Source organism: Esox lucius, chromosome 12 (assembly GCF_011004845.1).
Source record: "Esox lucius isolate fEsoLuc1 chromosome 12, fEsoLuc1.pri, whole genome shotgun sequence".
In the NCBI taxonomy this organism is placed as follows: domain Eukaryota; kingdom Metazoa; phylum Chordata; class Actinopteri; order Esociformes; family Esocidae; genus Esox; species Esox lucius.
Window position 1 is genome coordinate 8,134,333 of NC_047580.1, and position 27,511 is coordinate 8,161,843.

Here is a 27,511-nt window from a genome sequence, read left to right on the forward strand (position 1 = left end):
CATTGAAACATGTAAACATTGTGGGCCAAAAACGATAAGTTTCCCCCTAAAAGGACACTGAAACGTGTAAACATGGTGGGCCAAAAACGACAAATTTCCCCCTAAAAGGACACTGAAACATGTAAACATGGTGGGCCAAAAACGACAAATTTCCTCCTAAAAGGACACTGAAACGTGTAAACATTGTGGGCCAAAAACGATAAGTTTCCCCCTAAAAGGACACTGAAACGTGTAAACATGGTGGGTCAAAAACGACAAATTTCCCCCTAAAAGGACACTGAAACGTGTAAACATGGTGGGCCAAAAACGACAAATTTCCTCCTAAAAGGACACTGAAACGTGTAAACATTGTGGGCCAAAAACGATAAGTTTCCCCCTAAAAGGACACTGAAACGTGTAAACATTGTGGGCCAAAAACGATAAGTTTCCCCCTAAAAGGACACTGAAACGTGTAAACATGGTGGGCCAAAAAACGACAAATTTCCCCCTAAAAGGACACTGAAACATGTAAACATGGTGGGCCAAAAACAAGGTTCCCCCTAAAAGGACACTGAAAAGTGTAATCATGGTGGGCCAAAACAACATGGCGGTTGACACTGGTGACCAAGCTGGATGAGATGGTTCCCTCATGGGGCAGGATGCAAGTTGTGGCCAATGACAGACTCCAGTTGAAAGAGATTGGACTTTTCCGGGATGAAGAGTACTAAGCAAAGTAGTAATCATGTTTAGAATAGGAAGTACTATCAAAATACAGAAATACATCAGTGCAATATGTATTGTATTTTACAATGCAGTATGTATTGTATTTTACAATGTATTTTCGTGTATTTTTAAAGTTTAATATTTGGAAACATGATTAATAGTTTACTGCTCTTTGTCCCTGCTCAATAACTTTATTGCTGACATTCTAAATGTTGTATCAACAGTGAAACAAATGAAACAAATAGCATTAGCGTTGTTTTGGGTGAATCTTTCCTTTAACGAAACATTATTAGGCAATATCTAATTACACCCATATCGTGTTCTGATAAACAATCTTCCGCTCCAAGCATTCAGTGAGCTGTTAATTTGTTGGCCTCCAATTGTATTTTATTGGTTCAGATGGAAGGAGGGTTTTGTTATTTCAGCCTTGCTATTCTGGTCAGTTTCTATGAAGTTTTCCATATTTCCGCCAATCCCTATCCGGTGTTACCTGTAGCCAAATTTCCATGCATACCAATGTATTGCAAATCACAGCATGGATCCAAAGCTCTCATATGACCCGGAGGGTGAGCATGGAAAAACACAGCCCGATGGTCAGTTTAGGCCTAATGACAGGAATGTTATCTAGTTCAAACAGTTGTGATGAATTCTGTCACCACGCTCCTGTCTTATCATAACAGTTATATCATGTTGTTTCTCTTCAATTCTCAGAGGTCAAAGGAGGCCCACTGAAATTTGGTTGCTTTGGTTCGGCTTCAGAGGACTGTGGACCAAAGTTACAACAAATTCTACTTTCAACGTTTTGCTTCTCGGTTACTTCATGCAAAAATGAACCGAAAGAAAGTGATGCTGTTTCATTGTGTGCTCCTTTTGTGCCTGGGCACCTGTCTAGGCCAAAATGACTGTACAGGCGTGGATTGCCCATTGATGGACAACTGCATTGAGGAGGTTCTGGCGAAGGGCGATTGCTGCGCCACCTGTGTTAAAATAGGATGTGAATGTGAAGGTTACCAGTACTACGATTGCCTCCATGCTGGCTTCCGGAACGGGAAAGTTCCAGAAGGAGAATCTTACTTTGTGGATTTCGGAAGCACAGAGTGTTCTTGCCCACCCGGAGGTGGGAGGATAAGCTGCCATTTTATCCCGTGTCCTGAGGTTTCCACCAATTGCATCGCTGTCACGGAACCTGTGGACGGGTGTCCGCAGTGTGAGCGATTCGGCTGTGTCCATGGTAGCCAGAAGTACGAAGCAGGCCATTCCTTCCAGATGGACCCGTGTCAGGTTTGCCACTGCCCCAACAATGGCGGGAGCCTAATGTGTTCTCCCGTCCCCGACTGCGACCCTCATAAAGTCAGCAAGCCCATTTTGACCACGACCACCATGAACAGCAACCTTCCGACAGACCTCCATAAACTGCATGACAGCCAACAGACACGCCCCCTGGACCCCGATCTTTACAAAGCCACAGATGAACTTGAGGACTACGATTACACACTGCCTGAACCCACGTCGACTACTCCGCGAGACCTGGTCCAGCCTAGAGAATCTACCGCGGCGTCACCCTCCCATCCTGAGACAAGCTCTCCTCCGTATGAGATCCTTGACAATCTGAGGCAAGAGCTGAGAGAAAGACTTGGAACATTTGATCAGGACGGAAGAGGGCAAGCGACAAGCACTGAGGAGCCTGATCACATTCACCAGACCACTTCAATGGCCCAGGGAGAGTCAACAAACTCAATGACAAAACAGGAAGTTACCTCAGAGAGCCACAGGTATCGAGAGGAAGTTGTTGACTGGGACAGCAGGCACCATAGAGACAGCGACCCAGTGACAAAAAGTCCCACTTCGACAGAAGCCACACAAACTACAATCCGTAGTGACAAAGGAGTGAGACACACTGGCCTTCACGAGCACAAAGACAGATTCAGCAGCCACCGCCATAACACCAGTCATTCAACTTCAAGGCACGAGAGGCAACACGAGAAGCACCCACCGGAGCCCCAGAGTAAACCTGACCAGGATTCCTCGTTCACTGCAGTGAGGTTCAGCCCGACAAGCAGATCTCCTGTGATGACAGCGGAGGGAGACCAGTCGGTCAGCAGACAGTCCCAGAGCCTCTTTAACTACCAGGGCTCAAACGAACAACATGTAAATACTGAGGGTGAGTAAACATTATAATGACCTTTGACCTTGTCTGTAGTTGACAGTAAACCTCTATCCGTCCACACATTCTGAAATAATAGTGTGCCGCTGATATTTGTCTATAATTACTTTGATTTAAATTGAGTTAATCTCATGCAGTGTCCTTTGAGACGTTATGAATGGCACCAGGCCTATACTTGAAAGCTCTGTTTCATATTCATTTCTGAATTCATTAAAAGATAGGAGCCACATTGAAGTAATGTAATGGTGTGCCTATGACGTCATTAGCCCAGCGTTAGAACCTCCAATGATTTCCTGTGTTCTTCACATCCACTGTAAGGTACAGGCATTTATAATCACTCTCTAGTAGCTGCTAGCTGGCACTGGTCCAGGAAAAACTAGGGTTTATGGTCTGTAGACAGTGACCCTTCTACTTTTCTGCCCACAGCAGAGATGGAGATTACCACAGATGCTTTATCTTAAATCAAACACAGGAGGAAAGTAGTGATGCAGCAACAAGAAAATGTGATTGTTATGTGAATAATTAACGGAAATGTTTTGCGGTGGAAGTGGAAATAGCAACTTTTAGTCTTTTAAAGTATTTTAAAACCTAGAGTACTCTAGAGGTTTACGTTTCCTTCTATGCATGAACATTGCTCTTTTAAGGAATTTCTAACTTTATTAAGACAGTAGGACAGTGAGGAGTTGGGGCAGGCTGGAGAACAGTAGGAAGGGAGGATGCTGAAGTTGGGCTTCGGTCTCTTGTGGAGAGCTGTATACGTGATGGGTGCCACGAAAGTTTTCTGCATTGCAATGGCTCTGCATCTGGAACATTCCTTTCAAAACAGGAAAATCTAATTAAGATGTGGCATCAGGATGGTTTCATTAAACAGAAAGTTCAAAGTAAAAATGTCAAATTGAAATTCCAGAGGCTAACCTCTCAGCACAGACTACACTGGAGTTAACTGGAGAATTCAAGGATTGTCAACTTCGCATGTTTGCTTTAACTGGAACCAAAGTGACAGATTATATACAGAAATGTGAAGTATTCTCACGTCCCTTGTGGCATGTCGCCAGTGTCTTCCCTCCTCCCAAGAGCTTTCTGAACACCACTCCGATTCTGAAACAGTGTCAGCACCATCAGTCATCACTGTGAGTTAGCAGGCCATCGCCAAGAAATAAATACAATTAGAGCCCCATCTGAAATGGAGAGCAGAAGATGAAGAAATTAGCTAAACGTCTTGACGATGGGTTAAGAGGCGACAGTGTTAATAGGGGAGACCCATAACCATGTTTGGAGAGTGGGCTTGTCAGTGAGACAGTCGTGTATTGTAGCTAGGATTATGTATGTATGTAACTGGAGCAACAGTCAATAAGATCATGAGATTCCACTAGGGTTTATGATTGTACATTCTATAATGTCTACAGTACTAGTGTGTACTCATTACACATAATAGGATTTCAGTGTATTGCAGACACGCTGTAAATGGTGAAACCAAACAACCTCCTCCTGATTTCATCACCACTGTACAGCAATGAATTACAATACAAACTAGTTTGGAGTTATGGGAATTCAGACTCTTGTTGCTAGGTATCGTGTGACAGACCGTCATCTGTGCATTTTCCCAGCCTTGCTTTACTACCCTACCGCTGTTCAGACCTGTTGGGGTTTTTCTCTGCTTTTCAGCACCTGGCCTCCATAGGAATGTATAGTATGTGCTAGTTCTATAGGGTTTTCCTTTGGGAGTTGGCACCGGAGATCATTGTCAAGTACATTCCATGCAGCAAACTGTAGATTATGCAGGTCAACTAGACTCACGAAAAGCAAGATGGTAAAGTCAGGCCAACGGGTGCTTGGGGTTCACCATTCCATCTAAGGCCATGGTCAATGTATGTCTGGACAAGGTCCAGTCTGCCTGTGAGTCAGTATACCCTGATGTTGAATGCAGCGCGACACGTACTGTAGATTTGTCTCGACAGATGCCCTGAACTCTTGTCCACACTGCATATCATAATATTAGGATGTAATCCAAGAATGAAATGGTAGATTACTGCTTCTTCCTGGTAGGTCGGTGGACTATGAATTTGTTCACATCCGCGACTGTCTAAAATAATATTCCAAACCGTCTTGAGCCGCATGTTCCAGGGGGTAGCGGAAGACAGGCCTGGATAATCACCTCCCCCAACCCCTCCATCTGACAAACTGACATTGTTAGAGGTCAGAGGTCATGGTCACTGGGTGAAGGGAAAGGGGTTTGGCGACATCCTTATGGACAGGAAGACACTCAGTCGATAAGGTCCCTGAGTAATGCTTGTTATTAAGGGGCCATGTGCCAGATTCTTTGGGAAAGGAATAGAGAACCGCGCATGACAAAAGCACAACAGTTTTTCACTACACATAAGTGAGCCTGGTGTCTATTGGAAAGCAGCCAATGGTAAGATTTTTTTTTCTTCTTCTTTTAGAGTCAATAACTAGCAGTCTACTTTCGTTCTCTCTACTAGTTAAACAGATTGGAGGTTTCTAGGCACTGGCTGTCTTGGCAGTGGTGGTGAAGAATTTCTGGTGAGGGGGGTGTACCTGAAAAGGGCATAATTCACGTGATGAATGAACCCACTGTTGTGGCTTGATTGCCAGACTCTTTTCGCTGCTCCCCTATGAGCTGCAGTGATTATAGTTCTCCCACAAGACACCGCGCCCGCCAATACAACCGGTAATCACTAGAGCTCAGCTAGACTAGACTTTCACACTCAGTCCTTCTGCTCATCGGGGAACCTACTTACCCTATTCAACCAAGCTGAATTCATTGTGAGATCAATTTGTTGAACAGGCATGGGAGAATGGAAGACATGCACAGTTCAAGTCCATTTGGAACTTTTACACAGAAGTATCATCATTAATGGACCCGGAGATGATTTTCTCCCTCAGTGTTTGTGTCAGAGATAGAGATACATTCTGTTACGACGTGTACTTTAGCATCTGGGAGTGAACTTGGCAGATATGCAGTTTCTGTGAGCATGAAAAGGAGTATGGATTCCTGACCAGGCTGCATCAGGTTTAATAACAACCATAGTCAGGATGGACTTGGAGCTGCTAAACGAACCAATTTAGGGGAGTTGTCCAAATCATTTCCAGAAATTACAACGTATCTTATTACTGCAATGTCTCTTTATCGTTAACCGGATAAAATTATCCTCAAAACCACTCAGAATATAAAATAAGTTCACAACGAGGCCACATGCAGGAAACCAGATTGTCAGCAAGACCTATAAGTAGCGTGAGATCGGTGATAAATAACATGTGAATTACATGTGTGCCACTTTTACTCATCAGCATTACTGTCATCGCAGTTGTGGTGATGACCAATGACTTGCAGCTGTTTCCAACCCACCATGAAGGCATCCTCGGTGCTGAAGATTAGAAGATGTGTGCTATAAGTCTTCATTGATGTCTTTGTGTTGACAGTAATACATTAAAAACGCACCAAACTGGATTGGAGTGATTCACCTGTTTAAGCACAAACGGACAGCTCCGTGAAATAGAACCCTCCTCCACGTGCAAATGTGTGGTTAGAACTAATTGGTTTTGGAAACCTATGAAATATAAATGCGGTCTTCTGTATACCAAGATTATTTTCATTGCCATTGAAACTAGAACCGGTTAGCATATGATAATGAGGAAAAGGAATGAACATTCACCTTGATCATCTGGCATTCCAGTGTATGGTCCCATGGACTTGTTTAACTCGTCTATTTTGTGTACAAAATAATAATTGGCTGGTTTATAACTGATTGGTGTGGATTCCTTTAGGAATTCAATGGGATGTGTTGGGGCCTCAAAGAAAAAAGTGGTCTGAAATGTTTGAAATGCCAGGGAATTTTTTTTAGCCCTGCCCCTGGTTCAAAGAAACAAACAACCAGACCTACACCAATTACTTATGTACAATAACATTGCTTGCAATCCTGGAAATGATAGAAATCCTTCAGCTCACTGGAGCCAGTCAGGAACTGCAGAGCCCCAGGGGGCGGGATGATGCCGGCCTGGTCGTCATCCAACCACATGGAAATTTGATGGGATTGGAGGTTAGTGAGGGAAACCATAAAAGATAGTGTTGTATGAATAGCCCTCGGGACTCCTGTCAACAAACCATAGTCAAGAGTTCAGACTCTAGAGAGAGGGAAGGATCACACATCACCATCTGTTCTGCTCACAAAATACATCAGACCTACCGATTAGGAGAAATAGCTGTCCATACGCAGTCTTCTACACCAAGCTTCAGCTCATGTGAACTAGTAGAATGTACTGACTCCATGTAATATGACAGGAATATGATGGTGGGCAGGCCGGGCATGGTTCTTTTTATAAATGGAGTGGTCGTCCCTGTCTAAGTTGTAAACAGCGAGGCTTTGCTGTGCTTAAAGAGCATTTCGCCTATTTGCTCCCGCAGTCGTATCAGTCCAGTTCATCTGACACCGAGTCACGCGTACCAACCTGTCTGAGAGAATCAAAACATCCGCTCATTCCGTTTGTCCGACGCCGCGGCTATGGCACGAATCAACGGTTTGAGTAACATCAAGGTGAGCTGTGTGGCAGTTCTGACCTTTTAGTTTTGGCACGTGGATGGAGACATGCTCAACCATGTTTTCTTATCCTCTCAATGGATGTTGTAATTGGGGTTAGATGTGGGCGACGGGGTACGTGATGTTACTGGAGCTGAAAGACGGATGTAATGACAGGCTAAGATAAGTGCAGTTCAAACTACACATCCCCCCCATGAGCCTTACATGATAAATGAGCCGTGGAGGTGATTACACATCCGAATGGTACATATTTGCTTCAGTCTCCTAATTAGAAGTCCTGACAGCGGGATGTGTGATATTCACAGGCCTAGCTTAGACATGGTTCAGTTGCTGCTGGGGGAATTGTCTTAAGAAGCGAGGCCTGCACTGTGAAGTGTCGTGTTTCAGTTTACATGTTTGTCTTCATCTGCAGGGTGCCTTTTCAGAGCTTTTCTGTTGTGTTCCTCTAAGGGCTCAATGTAATCAAACTCTGCAATGTGGTGTATTCACAGTACAGGAGCTCTTTCCCCACAATTGGACCCATAGAATGATTTTCAGTCATTACAAATCTGCAACATTTATGTCAAATATGGTCTTTGCACTTCAAAATGTAGAAGTATGTGTTTCTGGACAGAATTTAGTAAAACAAAAGACTGTACACAAACATTGCTTTGGCAGGTCTGACTGAATTCCAGTCAAACTGCTGATGATATCTTAACGTCTTGATGAGCAGATGAAACCGTTCTGTATTGTTTCATGAGAACTGAACTGTTCCCACCTTGAGAGGAAAATGAATAGGATGCGAAGTAGAAGTTCTCTGTCTTGATAACAAATGAACCCATGGTTCAAAGAAGGTTGCTGTCATATTGGTGCGACATGGGACAGATATTTATGCATCAAATGGAGCTTTGCCTTCTTTAAGGTTTCCTATCTCCTCATTTCTAATCCCATAAATTATGCACTGCTGAAAATGAACAGCTTAGTGCTCACACAAAAAGACATGTCAAGGAGAAAGGGCAATTAGGATCCAAACAAAGTAAAGTAAATCACAAGAAAAAAGTTCAGGAGGTTATGGCAAAAAAAAAAAAGAATTAATTACCAGTTAATCTGCTTCCTAGTAAAAATTGTGTTCATGAGTGTTGGTTTTGTCTTGTTTTGTAGTTATATTATGCAAGCTTTTCATCATTCCTCCTTTTTTACTATAATTACACGCATACTTTCATTTATTATTTTAGACTTTTGGTGTGGAGTGTGATCATGTAGAATTGGATAAATATTGCAAATTGGCAGCTTTCTGTTCAACACCTCTAGCTGCTCATTCTGTTAAATAAAGTGTTAAAATATTTAATCAGTTTGCATAATAATGGACAAATTAAAGTTTAAAACGTAGTTAGATTCATATTTCAGCTTCAGAACATGTTCTTGTTTTGGATTGATCCAGGGTAACCTGCTTAGTGACGTCAGTTGCCCTCAATGACATTGAGACAGTTTTAAGATATTATGTCATGTCATGAAATAAAACTATCCAACCATTGTAATGCGCAAAATGATTTTAAGCTAACTTGGTTGTAGTTAACTGAAACTGGTTGGCCGGTCTGACTGGCATAAAGTGTATGGTAAGGATCAGGAGCATAGGTTGGATTTCAAATGTGTGGGGGACAAATATTTTTTGCAAATGCATGTGGTTGTGGAGTGGGACGTCCAACAAGCTCCTATAGGTGTGATGGTCGGGTGTCCACATACTTATGGCCACATGGTGTATGTGCACTGGTGGAGACAACATCTCTTCTGCTACAACAAACATGAAAAATACTGCCTTCAGACATTTTATTTAATATTACATAGTTAAGGTATTGTCTAGGATGTGTGCTCTTAGTGTGGGTGACATAATATGAACTATATGTACATTTTGCCTGTACTGTACTGGAATTTCACAACCTCACCCTCCAAGCTCCACCACAACTCTCTGGCATGACTACAGTGGTTGACTCAACATACTTCAGGGTCTGCTAATAAATATGAACATTCAAGTTATGGGCTACACATGATAACAAATAATTTTGGTGTGTACTGCTATGTTTCATCATTTCACCTCAACTCCTATGGTGACCTTTTCGTCCTGGCTGTCTGTTCCTGCTGTGATGGATAACTCTGTCACGTTCACCATCTGATCCTGCTAAAATGCAGTACAGAATATGACATAAACAGCTTGAACTAGAATGCAACTACATATGTGTATGGAACATGTAACGTTAGCTAACTTTTCAAGGATGGACTGTTAACCTAGTTAGTTAGCAAGCTATATCTTGCAATGTCTCATAGATAGCTAGCTGTAGCACTCACTTTGTCTTTGCATAGAAAAAAATGCCTGTATGTCTAATTTAAGTCTCTTCTTGGCTGGTGTCATATCGGTGCTGGCTGTGAGTGGAATTAACATAGTGTAATGTGTTAGATTGTTTGCTAGCTGGCAAATGAAATGTTAGCTAGCTAGTCATTTTCAAAAAGGGGGGTGGGACATGTGCCACTCATGTATAATGAAACCTATGTCACTGGTAAGGATACCAATAGACAGATGTAACCGGACCTAGGAGAAATCTATCTGTCATCCCAGCGCTTAGGATGTGAACAGGATGTAACTGTGATGATTAATTGATCATGAGGAAGGGGTTGGGGGCTTTTCCGTTTTCTGTTAAAAGTTCTGTGGAAACAAAAATACAGAAAAGACATTATTCAGTTTTGAACAGATTTACAACGTAAGGGAAATTATGTAATGTCCGCTTGAAGGTATCTTCTATGTAGAATTTACTCATCACAGCTTTCCATGTTCAAAAATAGTCAATTTCAAGTCCAACACACATCCTCATTTTTATTTTACATTTTCATTTAGCTGATGCCCTTACTCAGAGCAACTGACATTAAGGGCATACATTTTTAAAAAGCTAAGTGAAACAACCACACAATTTAGTAGTAAGTGCATTCTAATCAATTTGCTGGATAGAAGACCATAAAAACATAAAGAGTTAACAATAGACAACAGACAGAGGTGGTGGTAGTGGAACTGTTTTAAGTACTTTATGAAAAGTTACACTTTTCAGTTGTTTTTTGGAGATAGACAGAGACTGCTATCCTAGCCAAGGTGAGCTGGTTCCACCGTTGAGGTGCCAGAACAGAGAAAAGGTTTGATTGCGTGGATCAGGAGCTGCCCCGAAGGGGCGGGATGACCAAGATCCCAGAGGTGGGCGAGCCAAGGGCCCGGGTTGGGATGTAGGGTTTGAGCATTGCCTGAAGGTAGGGAGAAGGGGAGAAGAATCCTCCTCAACACCCTGAAAACAGATCAGTTCTTAAGAATGGGATTTATAGGAGTGGACAGTCACTCTGATCACTGATTTTGTATCTTTTGGGGGGAATATTAAAACACAGTAATATTCAGTAGGAGACAGGTGAAATAGAGACACCAAGGTGAAGAGAGTGGAGACGGCTCTGCTCATTAAACTGTAGTTTTTTTTTTTTATCTACCCTTCCAACTGGCTGGGCTACACTGGGAAATGTATATTCTTTCTACAAACACAGTATGGGAGGCACCAATAAAAGCTGGAAAGCCCTGAACTGATGTCATAGTGTTGATCACCGAGGAGCCCAAGCAGTTTTGAACATCTTAAAGAGATGTTACATTTCCCCCTTGTCTGTTCCTGGTGTTTAATGTGGCGATTATGTAATACTATGGTGCCTGAACACTGATTAGCCTTCAGGCTAAGATTTCGGATGCATTGGCTCTGAAGTGTACTTTATAGAGTGTAAGGTTTCTTAATGCTCCCTGCCAGGCAAACAAAGAAAGAGAGAGAGAGAGAGAGAGAGAGAGACGGAGGTGGAAAAGAATAACATGATTGGTTCCTTATGCGGCTGAATGTGCATTCAATCTATTCAGCAAAAGCACATTCAGACCAAAGTCAATAACTCATAAAAGACACGTGGAACAATAACACAGCAGCCGGGATACAGAGCCTTCCTTCAATTGATTTGTCTTTAGATATGGACTACAATGTTACACACTCGGTTCTGATGTCCATGGCAGAGGAATGTAGCCCAGTGAGTAGAGCATTAGAACGGTAAAAATGTTTTCGCTCTTTCGATTTCCCAGAGCTGACAAGGTGCCCTTAGGCAAGGCATTTCACACTTATTGCCCCATAAGGTACTCTGAATAAGAGGCAAGAAGAAAATGTGAATGAATGATGATGATGATACTGTAATTCTCTTATATTGCTTTTCTTTTCATGTTCCCACTGTAACCCTGACTAAAACCCCATCCGTGTGTGTGTGACTGTGTGTGGCCGTATGTGTGTTTCTCTAGTTTCTGTCATTTCTTCCAAGGAGTTGGTAGAGATCTGCTGTGATACTGGGGAGAAGTGGGCCTCAGCCAATAGCCACTGCAGGAACATGGATCTCCCCAGAGATGACAGACACTCCATCTGTCGGTAGGCCCACACAGATGTGTAGCTACTGAGTCCGTCATCTGTGTAGCGTTTAGCCGACTGAAATATAGGATTTTATAATAAAAATCATCTAAAAACTTATTTTCACTTTTAGGCCCATGTCATTGTTGTGAGGCATTGTTCAATAAAATGTATTATTTTATGTTGTAATTTTTTTTTTATGTAAAGTGAATTATATCACAATTTACAACTTCATTACCAGTTTTAGTTTTGAAACTGTACATTTTGCAGGCAGTTATTGGAAATGAAATTGTATTGCACAGCATACTGGTTTCACTTTTTGTCTTAATAGGTTTCACCTTTGGATAGTTAACAATTCCGGACAATGCTGATTTTGGACAGAGAAAGAGCTAGCTGGCCAACCCAATGCTTGTTTGGGACCACAGTTGGGTCTAGGTACCATCAAAACATTGACTCACATCTTAACCCATCTTCTTGGGTTCTCTCTCTCTCTGTCTCTCTCTCTGTCTCTTTCTGTTTCTTTCTCTCTCTCTCTCTCTCTCTCTCTCTCTCTCTCTCTGTCTCTCTTTTTCTCTCTCTCTCTCTCTGCAGGACAGCTCAGAGACAGTGTTGTCTAGGAACCCTGAAGGAGAGTCGCTGTTTCTCTGGGATGAATGCAGCCAGAGCGGGAGCCATGTGTGAGGTGGACAGCAGTGACGAGTGTAGTGCCGACTCCTACAAGGTAAATGTGGTTTCCGCGGAGCTTGATTGCAATGGGCGCCACACCAAAGACGTGGGTTGAATTTCTGCATGGCCCGCACTGCATACACTGAGTAATATGCTGTTGTTCGTGACTCAGACAACACTTTGGAAAACTCAAGCACTCAATATACTGTAAGTGCTTGGATTTCGATTGAAGACCATGGCCCTATATTTTCTGTAGCCATGTTCCCTTAACTGTTGTATAAGCTGTCTAAATATGTGTGGCCATGACATTATATAAGGTCCAGACAAGATTTAAGATCAAACGTGGCCAACCTGGAAATCATTTCAATCAATCTAAATGCCTCAGCAAGACATCAATAGGATAGTTTTGTTGACTAAATGGATGCCACAACGACGTCTGTAAAAGTAGTTAAAAAGAAAACCTCCCTTTAGATTTCCACTGGCCCTAGTCAGTAGACTGTATCAATCAGGAGAGGAGTTCAGAGTCCTCTGTGATTCAATTACTCTTATTCAATTTAGACAACTTAGCGCGGAAGGAGCATGTTTGTGGTCGAGGTTCGCACAGCTTTAGGACGTTCATGGTCATAAAACAAGGCTGCAGGTCTGCAGGAGATGTCTCAAGCTGTTTTCCCAAGATCAATAGCTTGGCCTCGCCCATACTTTGGAATCGTTATAGTGATAAATGATACATCTGGAGAAAACGTCGCTGGGTAATCCAAGTTTTGCAGTGGTTGTCAGGGACAGTCAAATCGTCAGGCTGTAGCGTGGAGTCATAGTGAATTGGGCCATATTTCCAGAAACTGTTCATCTGCCATTAGAACCGTGTTCCAGAAAGTACCAAGAGTGCCTTGAGCAGCAGGGCACCATTAGAAACTCACGCCTCGGTGTAATGTTAAATATTGGCTTTCACCACTCCACCATAGGCTCCACATGACTCAAGTCATAAAACACTTCTGTGAGCCCCACTATACATATTTTAGGTTTTATGTTTCGCCCGGTTTTATCTTCTCCCCCCACCTATGAATCCTGAACAATTTTCTGCAGAGGCAGGGATAGAAAGTTGAAACTGGGGACAGAGGTTGGAAATCTGGATGAAACTTTGTTACCTTAATATATTTCAATGACGCTCCTCCGATGCGCCACATCGTACGTGTGATTGGTCGGCCTCTACGCCACCCTGGGCAGATCCTGTTGATGTCTGGTCTCTTCCGACCCAGCAGGAGTGTTGCAGTTGCTGCTCTCTGGGCCGGCGCTTCCGTAGAGAGGGCCACCCCTGCGAAGCCCACCAGTACCTGGGTTACCCCTGCAGCCACGTCTTCCTCACCTGCTGCGAGGGCGAAGACAGGGACGTGGGGGAGCGGGTTGGCGAGGGGAACGACCTGGAAGTCCTGAAAGAGAGGCCCGCGGAGGACCCCACCTTGGCGCCGACGAGAGGTAGAGTCACGCCGACGCGTACCTACTCCTCCCCGCCCCTCCTTAACTGAAGTAGTGGAGGCGCATTACAGCCGCTCTTCTCTCCCCGTCCCGTAGTGTCAGACAGCCAGTTCCCCAAGGAGGCCTTCTCAATCGGGGAGGAGCGGGACAGGGACAACACGGTGGAGGGTCCCCTGGAGACGGAGGACGTGGATGAGTGCCAGGTGTACCAGGCGTGCCACCACAGGTGTATCAACACTCCCGGGTCCTTCCGATGTGCCTGCCACCCCGGCTATGTGTTGCAACAGGACGCGGTCACCTGTCATCCAGGTAAAGGCTGACGACTCGGAGGTTGTAAGAGCGTGTCAACAGCCCCCCCCCCCCCCAACATGTGTATGGGGAAGATTGCTTAGCTAACAACCCGGGTGCCATTCAATAGCCGCACACGGTCGCCTTAATTGGCTGGACGATGACAGGCCTGGTGAAGTGGAAACAGATTGGCACCCGGGTTAACAGCTAAAGTATACAACGGCTCTGTCATTTGAAGTGTATAAACGTCTGAAAGAGGGCCGACTCCCGACATGGTGTACAGGAGTGCCAGGTGTTTCCTGCCAAAGCCTTTCTCTCAGCTGGTCTCTCAGCAGAATGAATGGCAGAGTTCTGATTGCTGTCAGGTTATTTCTGTCCACACTACCTATTCCCTATCATGCTAAAGACATCATTCCTGTCTACTGTTCTTTCCTGTCCGATTAATTAATCGGGCTGATAAATAAACATTCGCAACCCTCACTTTCCAACCCCCTAAGTAAGCTCATCTGCTAGCCTGGTAGATGTTTTGAGATGTTTTGGGCTAGCAGATCATGTTTAGCTTGTAGAGAGTAATCTCAGAGATTACGTTATATAATCAATACCACAGAAGCTGCAGTGGTATATGGTTGAATTCTACTACTATAAAGACTTTTCACGGCCGACACAACAATATCCTACATACATTTAGATGTAAAGAAAACATGGTCATGAATCCCCGAACCTACAGTAAGCGTGCCATACCTGAATCAAATGGGGCTTTCAGCCGTGCAAGCCTGTCTGAACAGGAATCTAATGTGAGACCTACTTTATGGAAAATTACAGTGAGTCTGCACAGTGAGTGCCACTAATAAAAACACAGGTTTTGTCTGCAGGCCATGCCTATTCCTGTCAAACCCTAACTCTCTCGCTTTCTCTCTCTGTCTCTCTGAGGTAACTTTAATCTGTGCGCTGTGGCTGCTTAGCTTTATATTTGTATGAATTGGAAGCGTTTAACAGCCTTCTCCTTATCCGCTAAGATAGAATGACTCCGGGCGGTTTGTTGTTTGTGCTCTTTAATGAGTCTTTTCCGTGATGAGTTTATTCCTGTCTTCGCAGAGACGGTGGAGGAGGAGAACAGATTGAGAGAAGACGACAGGCCAGATGTGGAGTCAACCTCCGCAGGTTCTCCCACCACCCCAGCCCCTGTCAACCCCTGCGAGGGTGGGTAGAACCTGGCTGGAGGCCAGGGTGGTGAAACCGTAGACCCGGTAGACCTCAGGGTACTGCGTCGTCAGACCTTAAACCCAGTAAAACGCTGGGCTAGAAAATATCCAAATGCATCTGGAATCAATTTGCCATACTAGTCATATTATAATGGTGATGTGGCTATAGGAGGAACCACTGTGGAACCAAATTGAATATTTGAAATCATTAGACACCATCATTCTTTATGAGACACCAGGGCCTATTTTTTTAGTCACTTGTAGGTGTGATTCCTTCACATCGTTTCCTCCTGGTCCTACACTCAGTTATATTTGACTCATTGTATGTTTAAATGTCACATACAGTATAGAAATTATATTAATAGGTGTGTGGTCATACTTCTGTCGTCTAGTATATTATGTTTAGTGGGGGGCGGTTTCCTTAGGGTGTGTGTGTTTGTCTCCATAACAAGGGTGGGGTCCCGTCCCGGCGGGCCGTGGTAAGAAATAAAATATGAACAGCTCAGGGGTCAAAGTGGAAACAGGAAATGAGTAAACAGGAACAGAGTAAATCACCGAGGTTATCTTAGTTCTCTGCTGGGCCAGGGACATGATCTGTGACTTTATGTCACCTTTACTACTGTTGTGATGTGTTTTGGTGTGTGACATTGTGTTGTGTTTTGGTGTGACATTCTGCTGTGATGTGTTTTGGTGTGTGACATTCTGCTGTGTTGTGTTTTGGTATGTGACATTGTGTTGTGTTTTGGTGTGGCATTGTGCTGTGTTATGTTTTGGTGTGTGACATTGTGTTGTGTTGTGTTTTGGTAGTGCATTGTGCTGTGTTGTGTTTTGGTGTGGCATTGTGCTTTGTTATGTGTTGGTGTGTGACATTGTGTTGTGTTTTGGTGTGACATTGTGCTGTGTTATGTTTTGGTGGGGCATTGTGCTGTGTTGTGTTTTGGTGTGTGACACTGTGATATGTTTTTGTGTGACATTGTGCTGCGTTATGTTTTGGTGTGTGACATTGTATTGTGTTTTGGTGTGGCATTGTGCTGTGTTGTGTTTTGGTGTGTGACATTGTGTTTATGTTTTGGAGTGACATTGTGCTGTGTTTTGGTCTGATGATGTACTGTGTCATGTTTTGGTGTGTGACATCGTGTCGTGTTTTGGTCTGATGATGTACTGTGTCATGTTTTGGTGTGTGACATCGTGTCGTGTTTTGGTCTCATGATATTCCCCTCATGCAGGAAATGGCCCCTGCATGCAACAGTGTTCCCCAGTGGCCGGACACCCTCACTGCTCCTGTTTTCCAGGATTTTCTCTCATGTCTGATAGACATTCCTGTGAAGGTAAGGGATACAAACACACACACACACACACCCACACAAGCAAACATGCGTGTATATGGAAAAATATATTCACACTCCCACAACTCAGCTGTGTCTAGTGTGTCAGAGTCTCTACAATAAATAACTGCCACCTTCTCCAGTCTCATGGAACAGAGAAGAACTGCTGTCTGCATTCTAGAGCACTAATCCCCTTTTCCTTATAATGACACTGGAGGGAGAGACGCTCGGATGCGGACAAACAAAGCCTTTCACACTGAGAGACGTCAACCGTCACACGCAATGTACCTAAACTGCGACGCGTCACACACGCCTGTACGGTGACCGTATGAGAGATCCCTGTTCACACACACTACAGGATCCTCTGGATCTTTACAGGATCCTCTGGATCTCACAAGAAAGCCGGCCAGCCAGCGATCTAATCTCTTAAAGCCGCCCTGGTAAAAAAAAGCCTGGGTTATGCAATGCTGTTAGAGAGATTTCTCTGATTCCACATTAAAGGGATAATCCACCTCTTGTTGCAGCCTGGGACTTCCTGCTTGGGGCCAGTGGACTGTTCAGTTGTGTCATGGTGAATGGTGGTGCGGTGTTGTTGACAGATCTGTCATTGTGTGGGACTTATACCCAGCGACTGTGTCCCCAATCCCTTTCCTCTGTGGCCAGGGGCCAGGTTAATCTATCTGGGACTAGTTACATGGTGAACAAACCCCTCTCGGGTTGAATATGGTTCTTCTAATGTTCAACACTTTTCATTCCATTTCTTCCCTCTTACTTTAATGTTTTTCCACCGCTCGTCCAAATCACCCCAACTTGTGTCTTTTCTTCATTCTGTCTTTTTCACATGAATATTTCTCTCCCTCTTTTTTTCCCGCCACCTTTCACCCCACCTCTGTCTGTCTCTCTCTGGCTTTCCGATTTTGGCAGATGTCGATGAGTGTTCGACCCGTCCCTGTCAGACGAATGAGCGCTGCGTGAACACGGCCGGGAGCTTTGTGTGTCAGCGTCCGTTCACCTGTCCCCCGGGTTACCAGGTCAACCGTGACGTCTGTGAAGGTATGGAGATGGCTCTGTTGCTGAGATCTGGAACGGCGCCCAAACAGCCACCCTCCACAAATGGTTGTAACTGGTGGCAACACAACAAGTGTGTATTATGTTCAGCTTTCCCAATCTGAGGAAACCCTATTGTTTAGTTTCACGGTCACTGTTGCCACCTTGGGAGTGACTTAGTCAGAGGATGGGAGCTGCCTTTTAACTTGGCTTTATGCAGGCTGCATTGAGTGATTATATCATTTCACAGCTTACCAGACAAACACTGTTTTGAAGCTGAATGAAGCATTAGCATTGTGTTGTTGTTTTTGTGCAAGGATCTGTGAAAAGATCTAATTTGACTGTCTTCCCATCCAAAAGGAAACCTCCAAACGGTTCCTTATTATTTCCACAAACCACATTTGACCCATTGAACATTTGAACTCTGTGCCCATAACGGATGCCACTTCAGATTGCTGATTGGGGTTTGGGATGGAGATTGACCTTACATGGCTTGCACGCTCCCCCCCTCGATGGTTTGAGAAATTAAAGCGCTATTCTTGTTCTTTCCACAGACATTTTCATAACACTGCTGGTGGTCATGGTTTCAAATGGGTGAAATGTTAATTTAGAAATTGATTAATTAATGGATACATCCTAGCTGTCATATCACATTGTCTTTTAACCCTTTACATTTGCTCAAGGGTATTTTTTTATACAGTTCAGTTTGGACAGTTTAAATTGAAGCAAATGCGTACACATATATACAGTTTAGATTGAATTGTATAGATGAAGACACCTGTACTTTGTCAGATGCAGAGACGAAACGTGTACAAATAATAAACTTTATATACATCACAGAAAAGTACAGTTTAACACTAAGTATGTTTATTAGTCTGTACCCTGTGGTGACTACCCACAGATGTTTAGTGAGTCAGTAGACTATACTGGTGATTCAGCAGCGTCTTTTCAACAAATGCCCCAAAAATGAAGCGATATCGTATTCCACTCTGTATTTACAGTGGGTAAAACAAGTATTTCATACACTGGCGATTTTGCAGGTTTTCCCACTTACAAAGCATGTAGAAGTCTGTCATTCTTATCATAGGTACTCTTCAACTGTGAGTGATGGAATCTCCATCCATCTCCATCTTCTTCCGCTTCATCCGGGGCCGGGTCGCGGGGGCAGCAGTCTAAGCAGAGATGCCCAGACTTCCCTCTCCCCAGACACTTCCTCCAGCTCTTCCAGGGGGACACCGAGGCGTTCCCAGGCCAGCCGGGAGACATAGTCCCTCCAGCGTGTCCTAGGTCTTCCCCGGGGTCTCCTCCCGGTGGGACGGGACCGGAACACCTTCCCAGGAAGGCGTTCAGGAGACATCCGAAACAGATGCCCAAGCCACCTCAGCTGACCCCTCTCGATGTGGAGGAGCAGCGGCTCTACTCTGAGCTCCTCCCGTGTGACCGAGCTTCTCACCCTATCTCTAAGGGATCGCCCAGCCACCCTGCTGAGAAAGCTCATTTCGGCCGCCTGTATCCAGGATCTTGTCCTTTCGGTCATGACCCAAAGCTCATGACCATAGGTGAGAGTAGGAACGTAGATTGACCGGTAAAATCGAGAGCTTCGCCTTGCGGTTCAGCTCTATCTTCACCACGACAGGCAGATACATCGACTGCATTACTGCAGAAGCTGCACCGATCTGTCTGTCAATCTCCCGTTCCATCCTTCCCTCATTCGTGAACAAGACCCCTAGATACTTAAACTCCTCCACTTGAGGCAGGCACTCTCCACCAACCTGAAGTGGGCAAGCCACCCTTTTCCGACTGAGGACCATGGCCTCGGATTTGGAGGTACTGATTCTCATCCCCACCGCTTCACACTCGGCTGCAAACCGTCCCAGTGCATGCTGAAGGTACTGGTTTGAAGGGGCCAACACGACAACATCATCCGCAAAGAACAGAGACGAAATTGTGTGGTCCCCAAACCTGACACCCTCCGGCCCCTGGCTGCGCCTAGAAATTCTGTCCATAAAAATTACGAACAGAACTGGTGACAAAGGGCAGCCCTGCCGGAGTCCAACATGCACTGGGAACAAGTCTGACTTACTGCTGGCAATGCGGACCAAGCTCCTGCTTCGGTCGTACAGGGACCTGACAGCCCTTAGCAAAGGATTGGGCAGCCGTCGAAGTGATGGAATCTAAAAAAAAATTCCAGAAAATTACATAGTAATTAATTTGCATTTTATTGCATGACAAAAGTATTTGATACATCACAAAAGTAGAAATTAATATTTGGTACAGAAACCTTTGTTTGCAATTACAGAGTTCATATGTTTCAGATCCTTCAGGTTTCAGGGCTGTCGCTGGGATCCTTCAGGTTTCTGAGATCCTTCAGGTTTCAGGGCTGTCGCTGGGCAATACGGACTTTCAGCTCCCTCCAAAGACTTTCTTTTGCTTTCAGTTCTGGAGACTGGCTAGGCCACTCCAGGACTTTGAGATGCTTCTTACGGAGCCACTCCTTAGTTGCCCTGGCTGTGTGTTTCGGGTTGTTGTCATGCTGGAAGACCCAGCCACGACCCATCTTCAATGCTCTTACTGAGGGAAAGAGGTTGTTGGCCAAGATCTCGTGATACATGGCCCTATCCATCCTCCCCTCAATACAGTGCAGTCGTCCTGTCCCCTTTGCAGAAAAGCATCCCCAAAGAATGATGTTTCCACCTCCATGCTTCACGGATGGGATTGTGATCTTGGGGTTGTACTCATCCTTCTTCTTCCTGCAAACACGGCGAGTGGAGTTTAGACCAGAAAGCTCTATTTTGTCACATCAGACCACATGACCTTCTCCCATTCCTTCTCTGGATCATCCAGATTGTCATTGGCAGACGGGCCTGGACATGAGCAGTGGGACCTTGCCTGCGCTGCAGGATTTTAATCCATGAAAGCGTAGTGTGTAACTAATGGTTTTCTTTGAGACTGTGGTCCCAGCTCTCTTCAGGTCATTGACCAGGTGTAGTTCTGGGCTGATCCCTCACCTTCCCCATGATCATTGATGCCCCACGAGATGAGAACTTGCATGGAGCCCCAGACCGAGGGAGATTAACCGTCATCTTGGACTCCATTTTCTAATAATTGCGCCAACAGTTGTTGCCTTCTCACCAAGCTGCTTGCCTATTGTCCTGTAGCCCATCCCAGCCTTGTGCAGGTCTACAATTGTATCCCTGATGTCCTTACACAGCTCTCTGGTCTTGGTCATTGTGGAGAGGTTGGAGTCTGTTTGATTGAGTGTGTGGACAGGTTTCTTTAATACAGGTAACGAGTTCAAACAGGTGCAGTTAATACAGGTAATGAGTGGAGAACAGGAGGGCTTCTTAAAGAAATACGAACAGGTCTGTGAGAACTGGAATTCTTACTGGTTGGTAGGTGATCAAATACTTATGTCATGCAATAAAATACAAATAAATTATTTAAAAATCATATAATGTCACTGTGACGAAAAGAAAGCTGAGCCGGAAGGCAAAGCTCTCGATATACCGGTCAATTTTCGTTTCTACCCTCACCTATGGTCATGAAGGCTGGGTCATGTCCGAAAGAACAAGATTGCGAGTACAAGCGGCTGAAATAGGTTTTCTCAGAAGGGTGGCTGGCTTCTCCCTTAGGGATAGGGTGAGAAGCTCAGCCATCCGTGAGGAACTCGGAGTAGAGCCGCTGCTCCTTTGCGTCAAAAGGAGCCAGTTGAGGTGGTTCAGGCATCTGGTAAGCATGCCCCCAGGACATCTCCCTAGGGAGGTGTTCCAGGCACGTCCAGCTGGGAGGAGACCTCGGGGTAGACCCAGGACTAGGTGGAGAGATTATATTTTGACACTGGCCTGGGAACGCCTCGGGATCCCCCAGTCAGAGCTGGCAAATGTGGCTCGGGAAAGGGAAGTTTGGGGTCCCCTGCTGGAGCTGCTGCCCCGCGACCCGATACTGGATAAGCGGATGAAGATGAGATGAGACAATGTGATTTTCTGGATTTTTGTTTTAGATTCCGTCTCTCACAGTTGAAATGTACATATGATAAAAATTACAGACCTCTACATGCTTTGTAAGTAGGAAAACCTGCAAAATCGGCAGTGTATCAAATACTTGTTCTCCCCACTGTATATACTTTTAACCATAATAAGGCCTCGGCGTCCCCTAGTGGAGCAGGATGAAGTTGGTGATGTATGAACATGCTGCCATCTGGTTGGTCATTTATGATGGGAGAGAGGTTGATAAAGGTCTCCACTGGAGATTTTTTTCTATCTTTCATAAGTGAAACAAAAAATTATTTCACAGTATATATCACACACTAGAACAATATATACTTAACAGAGTTTAATATATTAACTAGATTTTTTGTCACATTTCAGTTATACACACTTTAAGCTTACACTGTGTGTATGGTTTTACCTCAGCCTAAATTTGTTCTGTCATTGACTTGGCTGACAGGTTAATGGGATTATTAATCACTTCAATTAATGTTTCACCACGTAGATGTTTTGACCTATTCAATATTTGGAAGCACTTTAACCAGCGATGATTTTGAACTGTGCAAATGGAGAAGGAAGGGCCGTTTTATCTCCCAATCCTATTGACTTTCCACCCACTTTTGTTTTACCTTCCCGTTACCTCTCACCCCCCCCCCCCCCCAATCGAATTAAGCCCCTTTGACTTCCACGTCTTGCACAATCACTTCACATGTTTCTTCAGGAGTTGATTGCCTCCCCTAATTTCTTAGCCAGTAATAGTGGTCTGTGCTTGGAGGGAGAACTTGGTCTCTGAGCATTGTCCAGCCGCTCCCTTCCAGTTACCTTCCAGTGGCAATGCTTCAACCCGCCAGTTTCTCACCCGTTCGTCCCGTTCGTCTCTGGCCCTGTCCCTGTGTCCTTGTCCCTGTCCCTGTGTCCCTGTCCCTGTGTCTCTGGCCCTGTCCCTGTGTCTATAGCCATGTCCCTGTGTCCATGGCCCTGTCCCTGTGTCTCTGGCCCTGTCCCTGTGTCTCTGGCCCTGTCCCTGTGTCCATGGCCCTGTGTCCCTGTCCCTGTGTCTCTGGCCCTGTCCCTGTGTCCCTGGCCCTGTGTCTCTGGCCCTGTCCCTGTGTCTCTGGCCCTGTCCCTGTGTCCCTGTCCCTGTGTCTCTGGCCCTGTCCCTGTGTCTCTAGCCCTGTGTCCCTGTCCCGGTGTCCCTGGCCCTGTCCCTGTGTCTCTGGCCCTGTGTCCCTGGCCCTGTCCCTGTGTCTCTGGCCCTGTCCCTGTGTCTCTAGCCCTGTCCCTGTGTCCCTGGCCCTGTCCCTGTGTCTCTGTCCCTGTGTCCCTGGCCCTGTCCCTGTGTCCCTGGCCCTGTGTCTCTGGCCCTGTCCCTGTCCCTGTGTCTCTGGCCCTGTCCCTGTGTCCTTGTCCCTGTCCCTGTGTCCCTGGCCCTGTCCCTGTGTCTCTGGCCCTGTCCCTGTGTCCCTGGCCCTGTCCCTGTGTCCCTGGCCCTGTCCCTGTGTCTCTAGCCCTGTCCCTGTGTCCCTGGCCCTGTCCCTGTGTATCTGTGTATCTGCCTGGTTGTTGTCAGAGCTTCACTCCGGCCTGTGAGAGCTGTGCCAGGCTTGTGTCAGCGCCTGGATGGTCTTAATGGGCTAGTTAAAGCCCCACACTACCCAGAATCCGTGTTTTTAGCATTGTACCTACTGAGGGATTACAGAGATGCCATGGTCCCAAACACACACACACACACACACACAGTGCATTTGGTTTCAAACACATATGAAGGAACACTGGCGCTTGCCGCATAGAGACAAACAAGCACACACACATAGGCTTCACACACACACCTACAACAACACACACAGATGCAAAATTGGCACCAGATCTTGGTTATGACAGCTATGTACAGCAGCTTGAGAGTCAGGATGATTATCAGCTTGGGAATCCCAGAGGAGACAGGTGGAGCTGTGAAAAGCTGTGGGGAGCTGCGAGGAGCTGTGATAAGCTATGGGGATCTGTGAGAAGTTCTGGGGAGCTGTAAGAAGTGGGGAGCTGTAAGAAGCTATGAGGAGTTGTAAGAAGCAGTGACAAGCTGTGGGGAGCTGTGAGAAGCTGTGGGGAGCTGTGGGGAGCTGTGAGAAGCTGTGGGGAGCTGTGAGAAGCTGTGGGGAGCTGTGAGGAGCTATAAGAAGCAGTGGGAAGCTGTGAGGAGCTGTGGCGAGCTGTGAGATGCTGTGAGGAGCTGTGAGGAGCTGTGAGATGCTGTGAGGAGCTGTGAGAAGCAGTGGGAAGCTGTGAGGAGCTGTAAGAAGCAGTGGGGAGCTGTGGTGAGCTGTGAGGAGCTGTGAGAAGTTGTGAGGAGCTGTGAGAAGCATTGGGAAGCTGTGAGATGTGGAACTGGGCACTCTGAAATGTACTGCTAAAACTACTACTATCACAGACATACAAACACCAGAGAATACGAAGACTAATCGCTACACTGTTACAAGCTGACTCACTGGAGATGATTCCTAATGTGGAAATAATAAGCAGTATCTGTTTTGACACCACTGGGATGACGATGATTGGTGATGGGAACATTCCTACGATTCTCTCTCTGAAGGGGCAAAATGAAATTTTTTACTGTTGATTGTTTTCTTAAAGGGGAGGCAGAGTGCTGAGAAATGATTTATCTGCTCATTAAAATGCGGCACAGTGTAGCCACAGAGACACAGTGACACCCAGTGGTTATGGTCAGCATGACACCCTAAGAGGCTGGGTAGGCACAGTAGTTGTTGTACCTCATAGTGGATTACAATACAGTACAAACTCACAGTTGATCTATGTATATTTGTTTTTATTTCTGACCTACCTCATGTTAATTCCTGTCTACAGACATCGATGAGTGTGTTCAAGAGACTCACAACTGTAGACCTGGCTTTGATTGCGTGAACGTCGAGGGCTCGTTCAGGTGCAACGCCAAACCCCACTGCTCCGCGGGTTTCACGCAGGACCTCAACGGAAACTGCATCGGTGAGAGAACTCAGCTGGGCTTGCCCTGGGCCACTGTTAGTCACCATAGTACTATGGATGTAATAGTGGGTCTGTACATATGTTGTGTTGTACCTGGGCCATATCAGCTGTAGGGGTAAATACCGCATAGGTAGTGAGGCTGAACTCCACACTGAGCAGATCACAAGGGTTCAACGCCACACAGGCGGAGGGGATCAGAAGGGAACAGGGCCCGGCGATGAAAGCCCGTCCTACTCCTCCAGTCAGTGCATTCTGAGGCTGAGGAATGGGCCCGAGGGACAGGAACCGGGGACATGTCGAGGCAGTTCTGCTCCGCAGTGTAAAAATGTACAGTCGGAAGATAGGAAATGGTTGGAAACAAGCAAACGCGCACCCACCCAATCGATCCCACGGATTTGGAGTGTATGATGTGTGTCTGGGTCTGATCAACGGTGTTAGAGAACAGGCGCCGTGTCCCCGGGTTGTCTCCGTGTTTTCTTTCACCCTGTCCTCACCTGGTCCTCTGCTCCACCTTTCCCATCCTACCCTTCATGAAATGTTCCCTTTCCGAATACGTCCCGACACTCTCTCTTACTTCTGTGTCCTCCCTCCCTCCCCCCTCTCTCCCCCCCCTGGACCCATCAGACGTGGATGAGTGTGTCATGGCCGGCCAGCCCTGCAGCCCCGGCTTCAACTGCATCAACACCGTGGGCTCCTACAGCTGCCAGAGGAAGATCCTCATATGTAGCCGCGGTTACCGCGCTAGCCCCGACGGAGCCAGGTGCATAGGTAAGGAGCGGGAGCCGTCGTGGTTAATATCGCCCCCAGCGCACGCTCCCGTCTCTCCTGGCTTACCCCTCACCCTGCCTCCCTCCCTTCTCGTGTCCAGATGTGGACGAGTGTCAGACCTCTCTGCACCGCTGCGGGGAAGGCCAGATCTGCCACAACCTGCCCGGCTCCTACCGCTGCGACTGTCACACGGGCTACCAGTACGACATGTTCCGGAAGATGTGTGTGGGTAGGTACCGGGGACGGGCCGCCGAACTCGCCTGTTTTTCGCCCGCATTTTCGTTCTCAGACCGAAATGACATTTTAATCGGAAAGCGCTTCCGATGCTTTTTTCATGGGATGCTTGGGATGTGGGTCACATTTTAACGGGATGAGAAACGTTTCCAGCTGCTGTGGCCTGGGATGGTCCTGAGCTCTAAGAGCCTCCCTCGACACGCCCCGCTGCAGCATGGGATGGAACTCAGCCCACTGCTCTTTCACTATAGACATTCCCCTTTGCCTTTCCGCTGCCTTTCTGTCTATTAAAACCTGAATAAACTGATTTTCTGTCTCTTCTCATAAGTTGAGAAGTAGCACAGTCCTCTTTTCTCTCTCTCTATATATCTAACAACAATCTGTCCTGTCTTCCTCTAATATTCCTCTCTGGATTTTGGTAGAGCTTCTGCAGTTCTTCTCTCAGGCAACTCCGTTCTGCTGCAGCCTTATCTCCTGATCCTCTGTTCCCTCCAGCCAGCCAGTCAACCAGCTAGCTAGCCAGCCAGTCAGTCAGCCTCTGCAGAGAGCAATGTGCTGATTCACGGTGTTGTGACTTTAATAATAATAGACCCAAGCAGAGTGTTTAGACTAGCAGCAGGCAGCTGGCCCCTCCACCTCACCCGCTTATTCACACACACACACACACCTGAACGCACATTCACACGCTAACACAGACCTAATCGCATTGCTTACAGTGTCTTTTTCGCATTCCCTCCCTCACACACACACACATAACGGTGTGTGTGTGTGTCCCCTTCCCCCAGAGTAACACTGACACACAACGCTCTCCCTCTTCCCCGGTCAGATGTGAATGAGTGTTGGCGATATCCCGGCCGCCTGTGTGCCCAGACCTGTGAGAACACCCCGGGTTCCTATCACTGCTCCTGCACCGAAGGCTTCAGCTTATCCGCCAACGGCAAGAACTGTGAAGGTGCGTACGTGTTGTGGTGTGCGTGTGTGTGTCCTGTTACGAGCCTGGCGGGACAAAGAGGGCTTTTGTCCCACCTGTCCTTCCTCCAGAGGGCTGTGAGATCGGACCGATAAACCAAGCCCCATGGAGACATGGCCTTGTGGCTCCCTGTGACGGGGCGTTCGCCAGTTACTTTGCAACGCGACAGCCTCTTTCCGCCCTTTGAATTTCTTCCAGATGTGAACGAGTGTTTGACCGAGCCGTGCGGTCAGGAGTGCGCCAACATCTACGGCTCGTACCAGTGTTACTGCCGACCGGGCTACTACCTCAGGGAGGACGGACACGCCTGCGAGGACATGGACGAGTGCGCCCAGAGCATCGGCCACCTGTGTTCCTTCAAATGCGTCAATGTCCCCGGGAGCTACAAGTGTGCCTGCCCGGAGTACGGCTACTCCATGTCGCCCAACGGACGCTCCTGTCGAGGTGGGGAACGCCACGCACGCGCTGTGTATGCACGCCGCCCCAGCACACACACAAACATGTCTGACGCCAGGTAAATATGTTTTGGGTTTCAGACATTGACGAGTGTTCCGTCGGGACCCATAACTGCTCCTTGGCTGAGACCTGCTACAACATCCAGGGAGGCTTTCGCTGTCTGTCCTTCAGCTGCCCACCGAACTACCGCAAATCCTCTGATACGTAAGTTCGGTCCTACTGTGTACGTTCGGCCGAGTTGGAGCTCTCC

The 27,511-nt window shown here is 46.3% G+C and overlaps 1 protein-coding gene across 2 annotated transcripts in view; it reads left to right on the forward strand.

The window, feature by feature from the left end:
- LOC105024968 (fibulin-2) overlaps nt 1-27,511 on the forward strand; it is a 33,776-nt gene that overhangs the window by 4,227 nt on the left and 2,038 nt on the right. The window contains exons 2-15 of one of the 2 annotated variants that reach the window (XM_010895305.4): nt 1,414-2,863; nt 11,750-11,873; nt 12,444-12,573; nt 13,778-13,991; nt 14,088-14,300; nt 15,375-15,479; nt 16,708-16,809; nt 17,731-17,859; nt 24,696-24,833; nt 25,458-25,601; nt 25,702-25,830; nt 26,662-26,787; nt 27,004-27,249; nt 27,342-27,465. In XM_010895305.4, the coding sequence (XP_010893607.2) occupies nt 1,531-2,863; nt 11,750-11,873; nt 12,444-12,573; nt 13,778-13,991; nt 14,088-14,300; nt 15,375-15,479; nt 16,708-16,809; nt 17,731-17,859; nt 24,696-24,833; nt 25,458-25,601; nt 25,702-25,830; nt 26,662-26,787; nt 27,004-27,249; nt 27,342-27,465 (3,257 nt within the window). In that variant the 5' untranslated portion in view covers nt 1,414-1,530. The remainder of the gene's footprint in view (nt 1-1,413; nt 2,864-11,749; nt 11,874-12,443; nt 12,574-13,777; nt 13,992-14,087; nt 14,301-15,374; nt 15,480-16,707; nt 16,810-17,730; nt 17,860-24,695; nt 24,834-25,457; nt 25,602-25,701; nt 25,831-26,661; nt 26,788-27,003; nt 27,250-27,341; nt 27,466-27,511) is intronic. The other variant, XM_020051353.2, reaches the window with a different exon arrangement.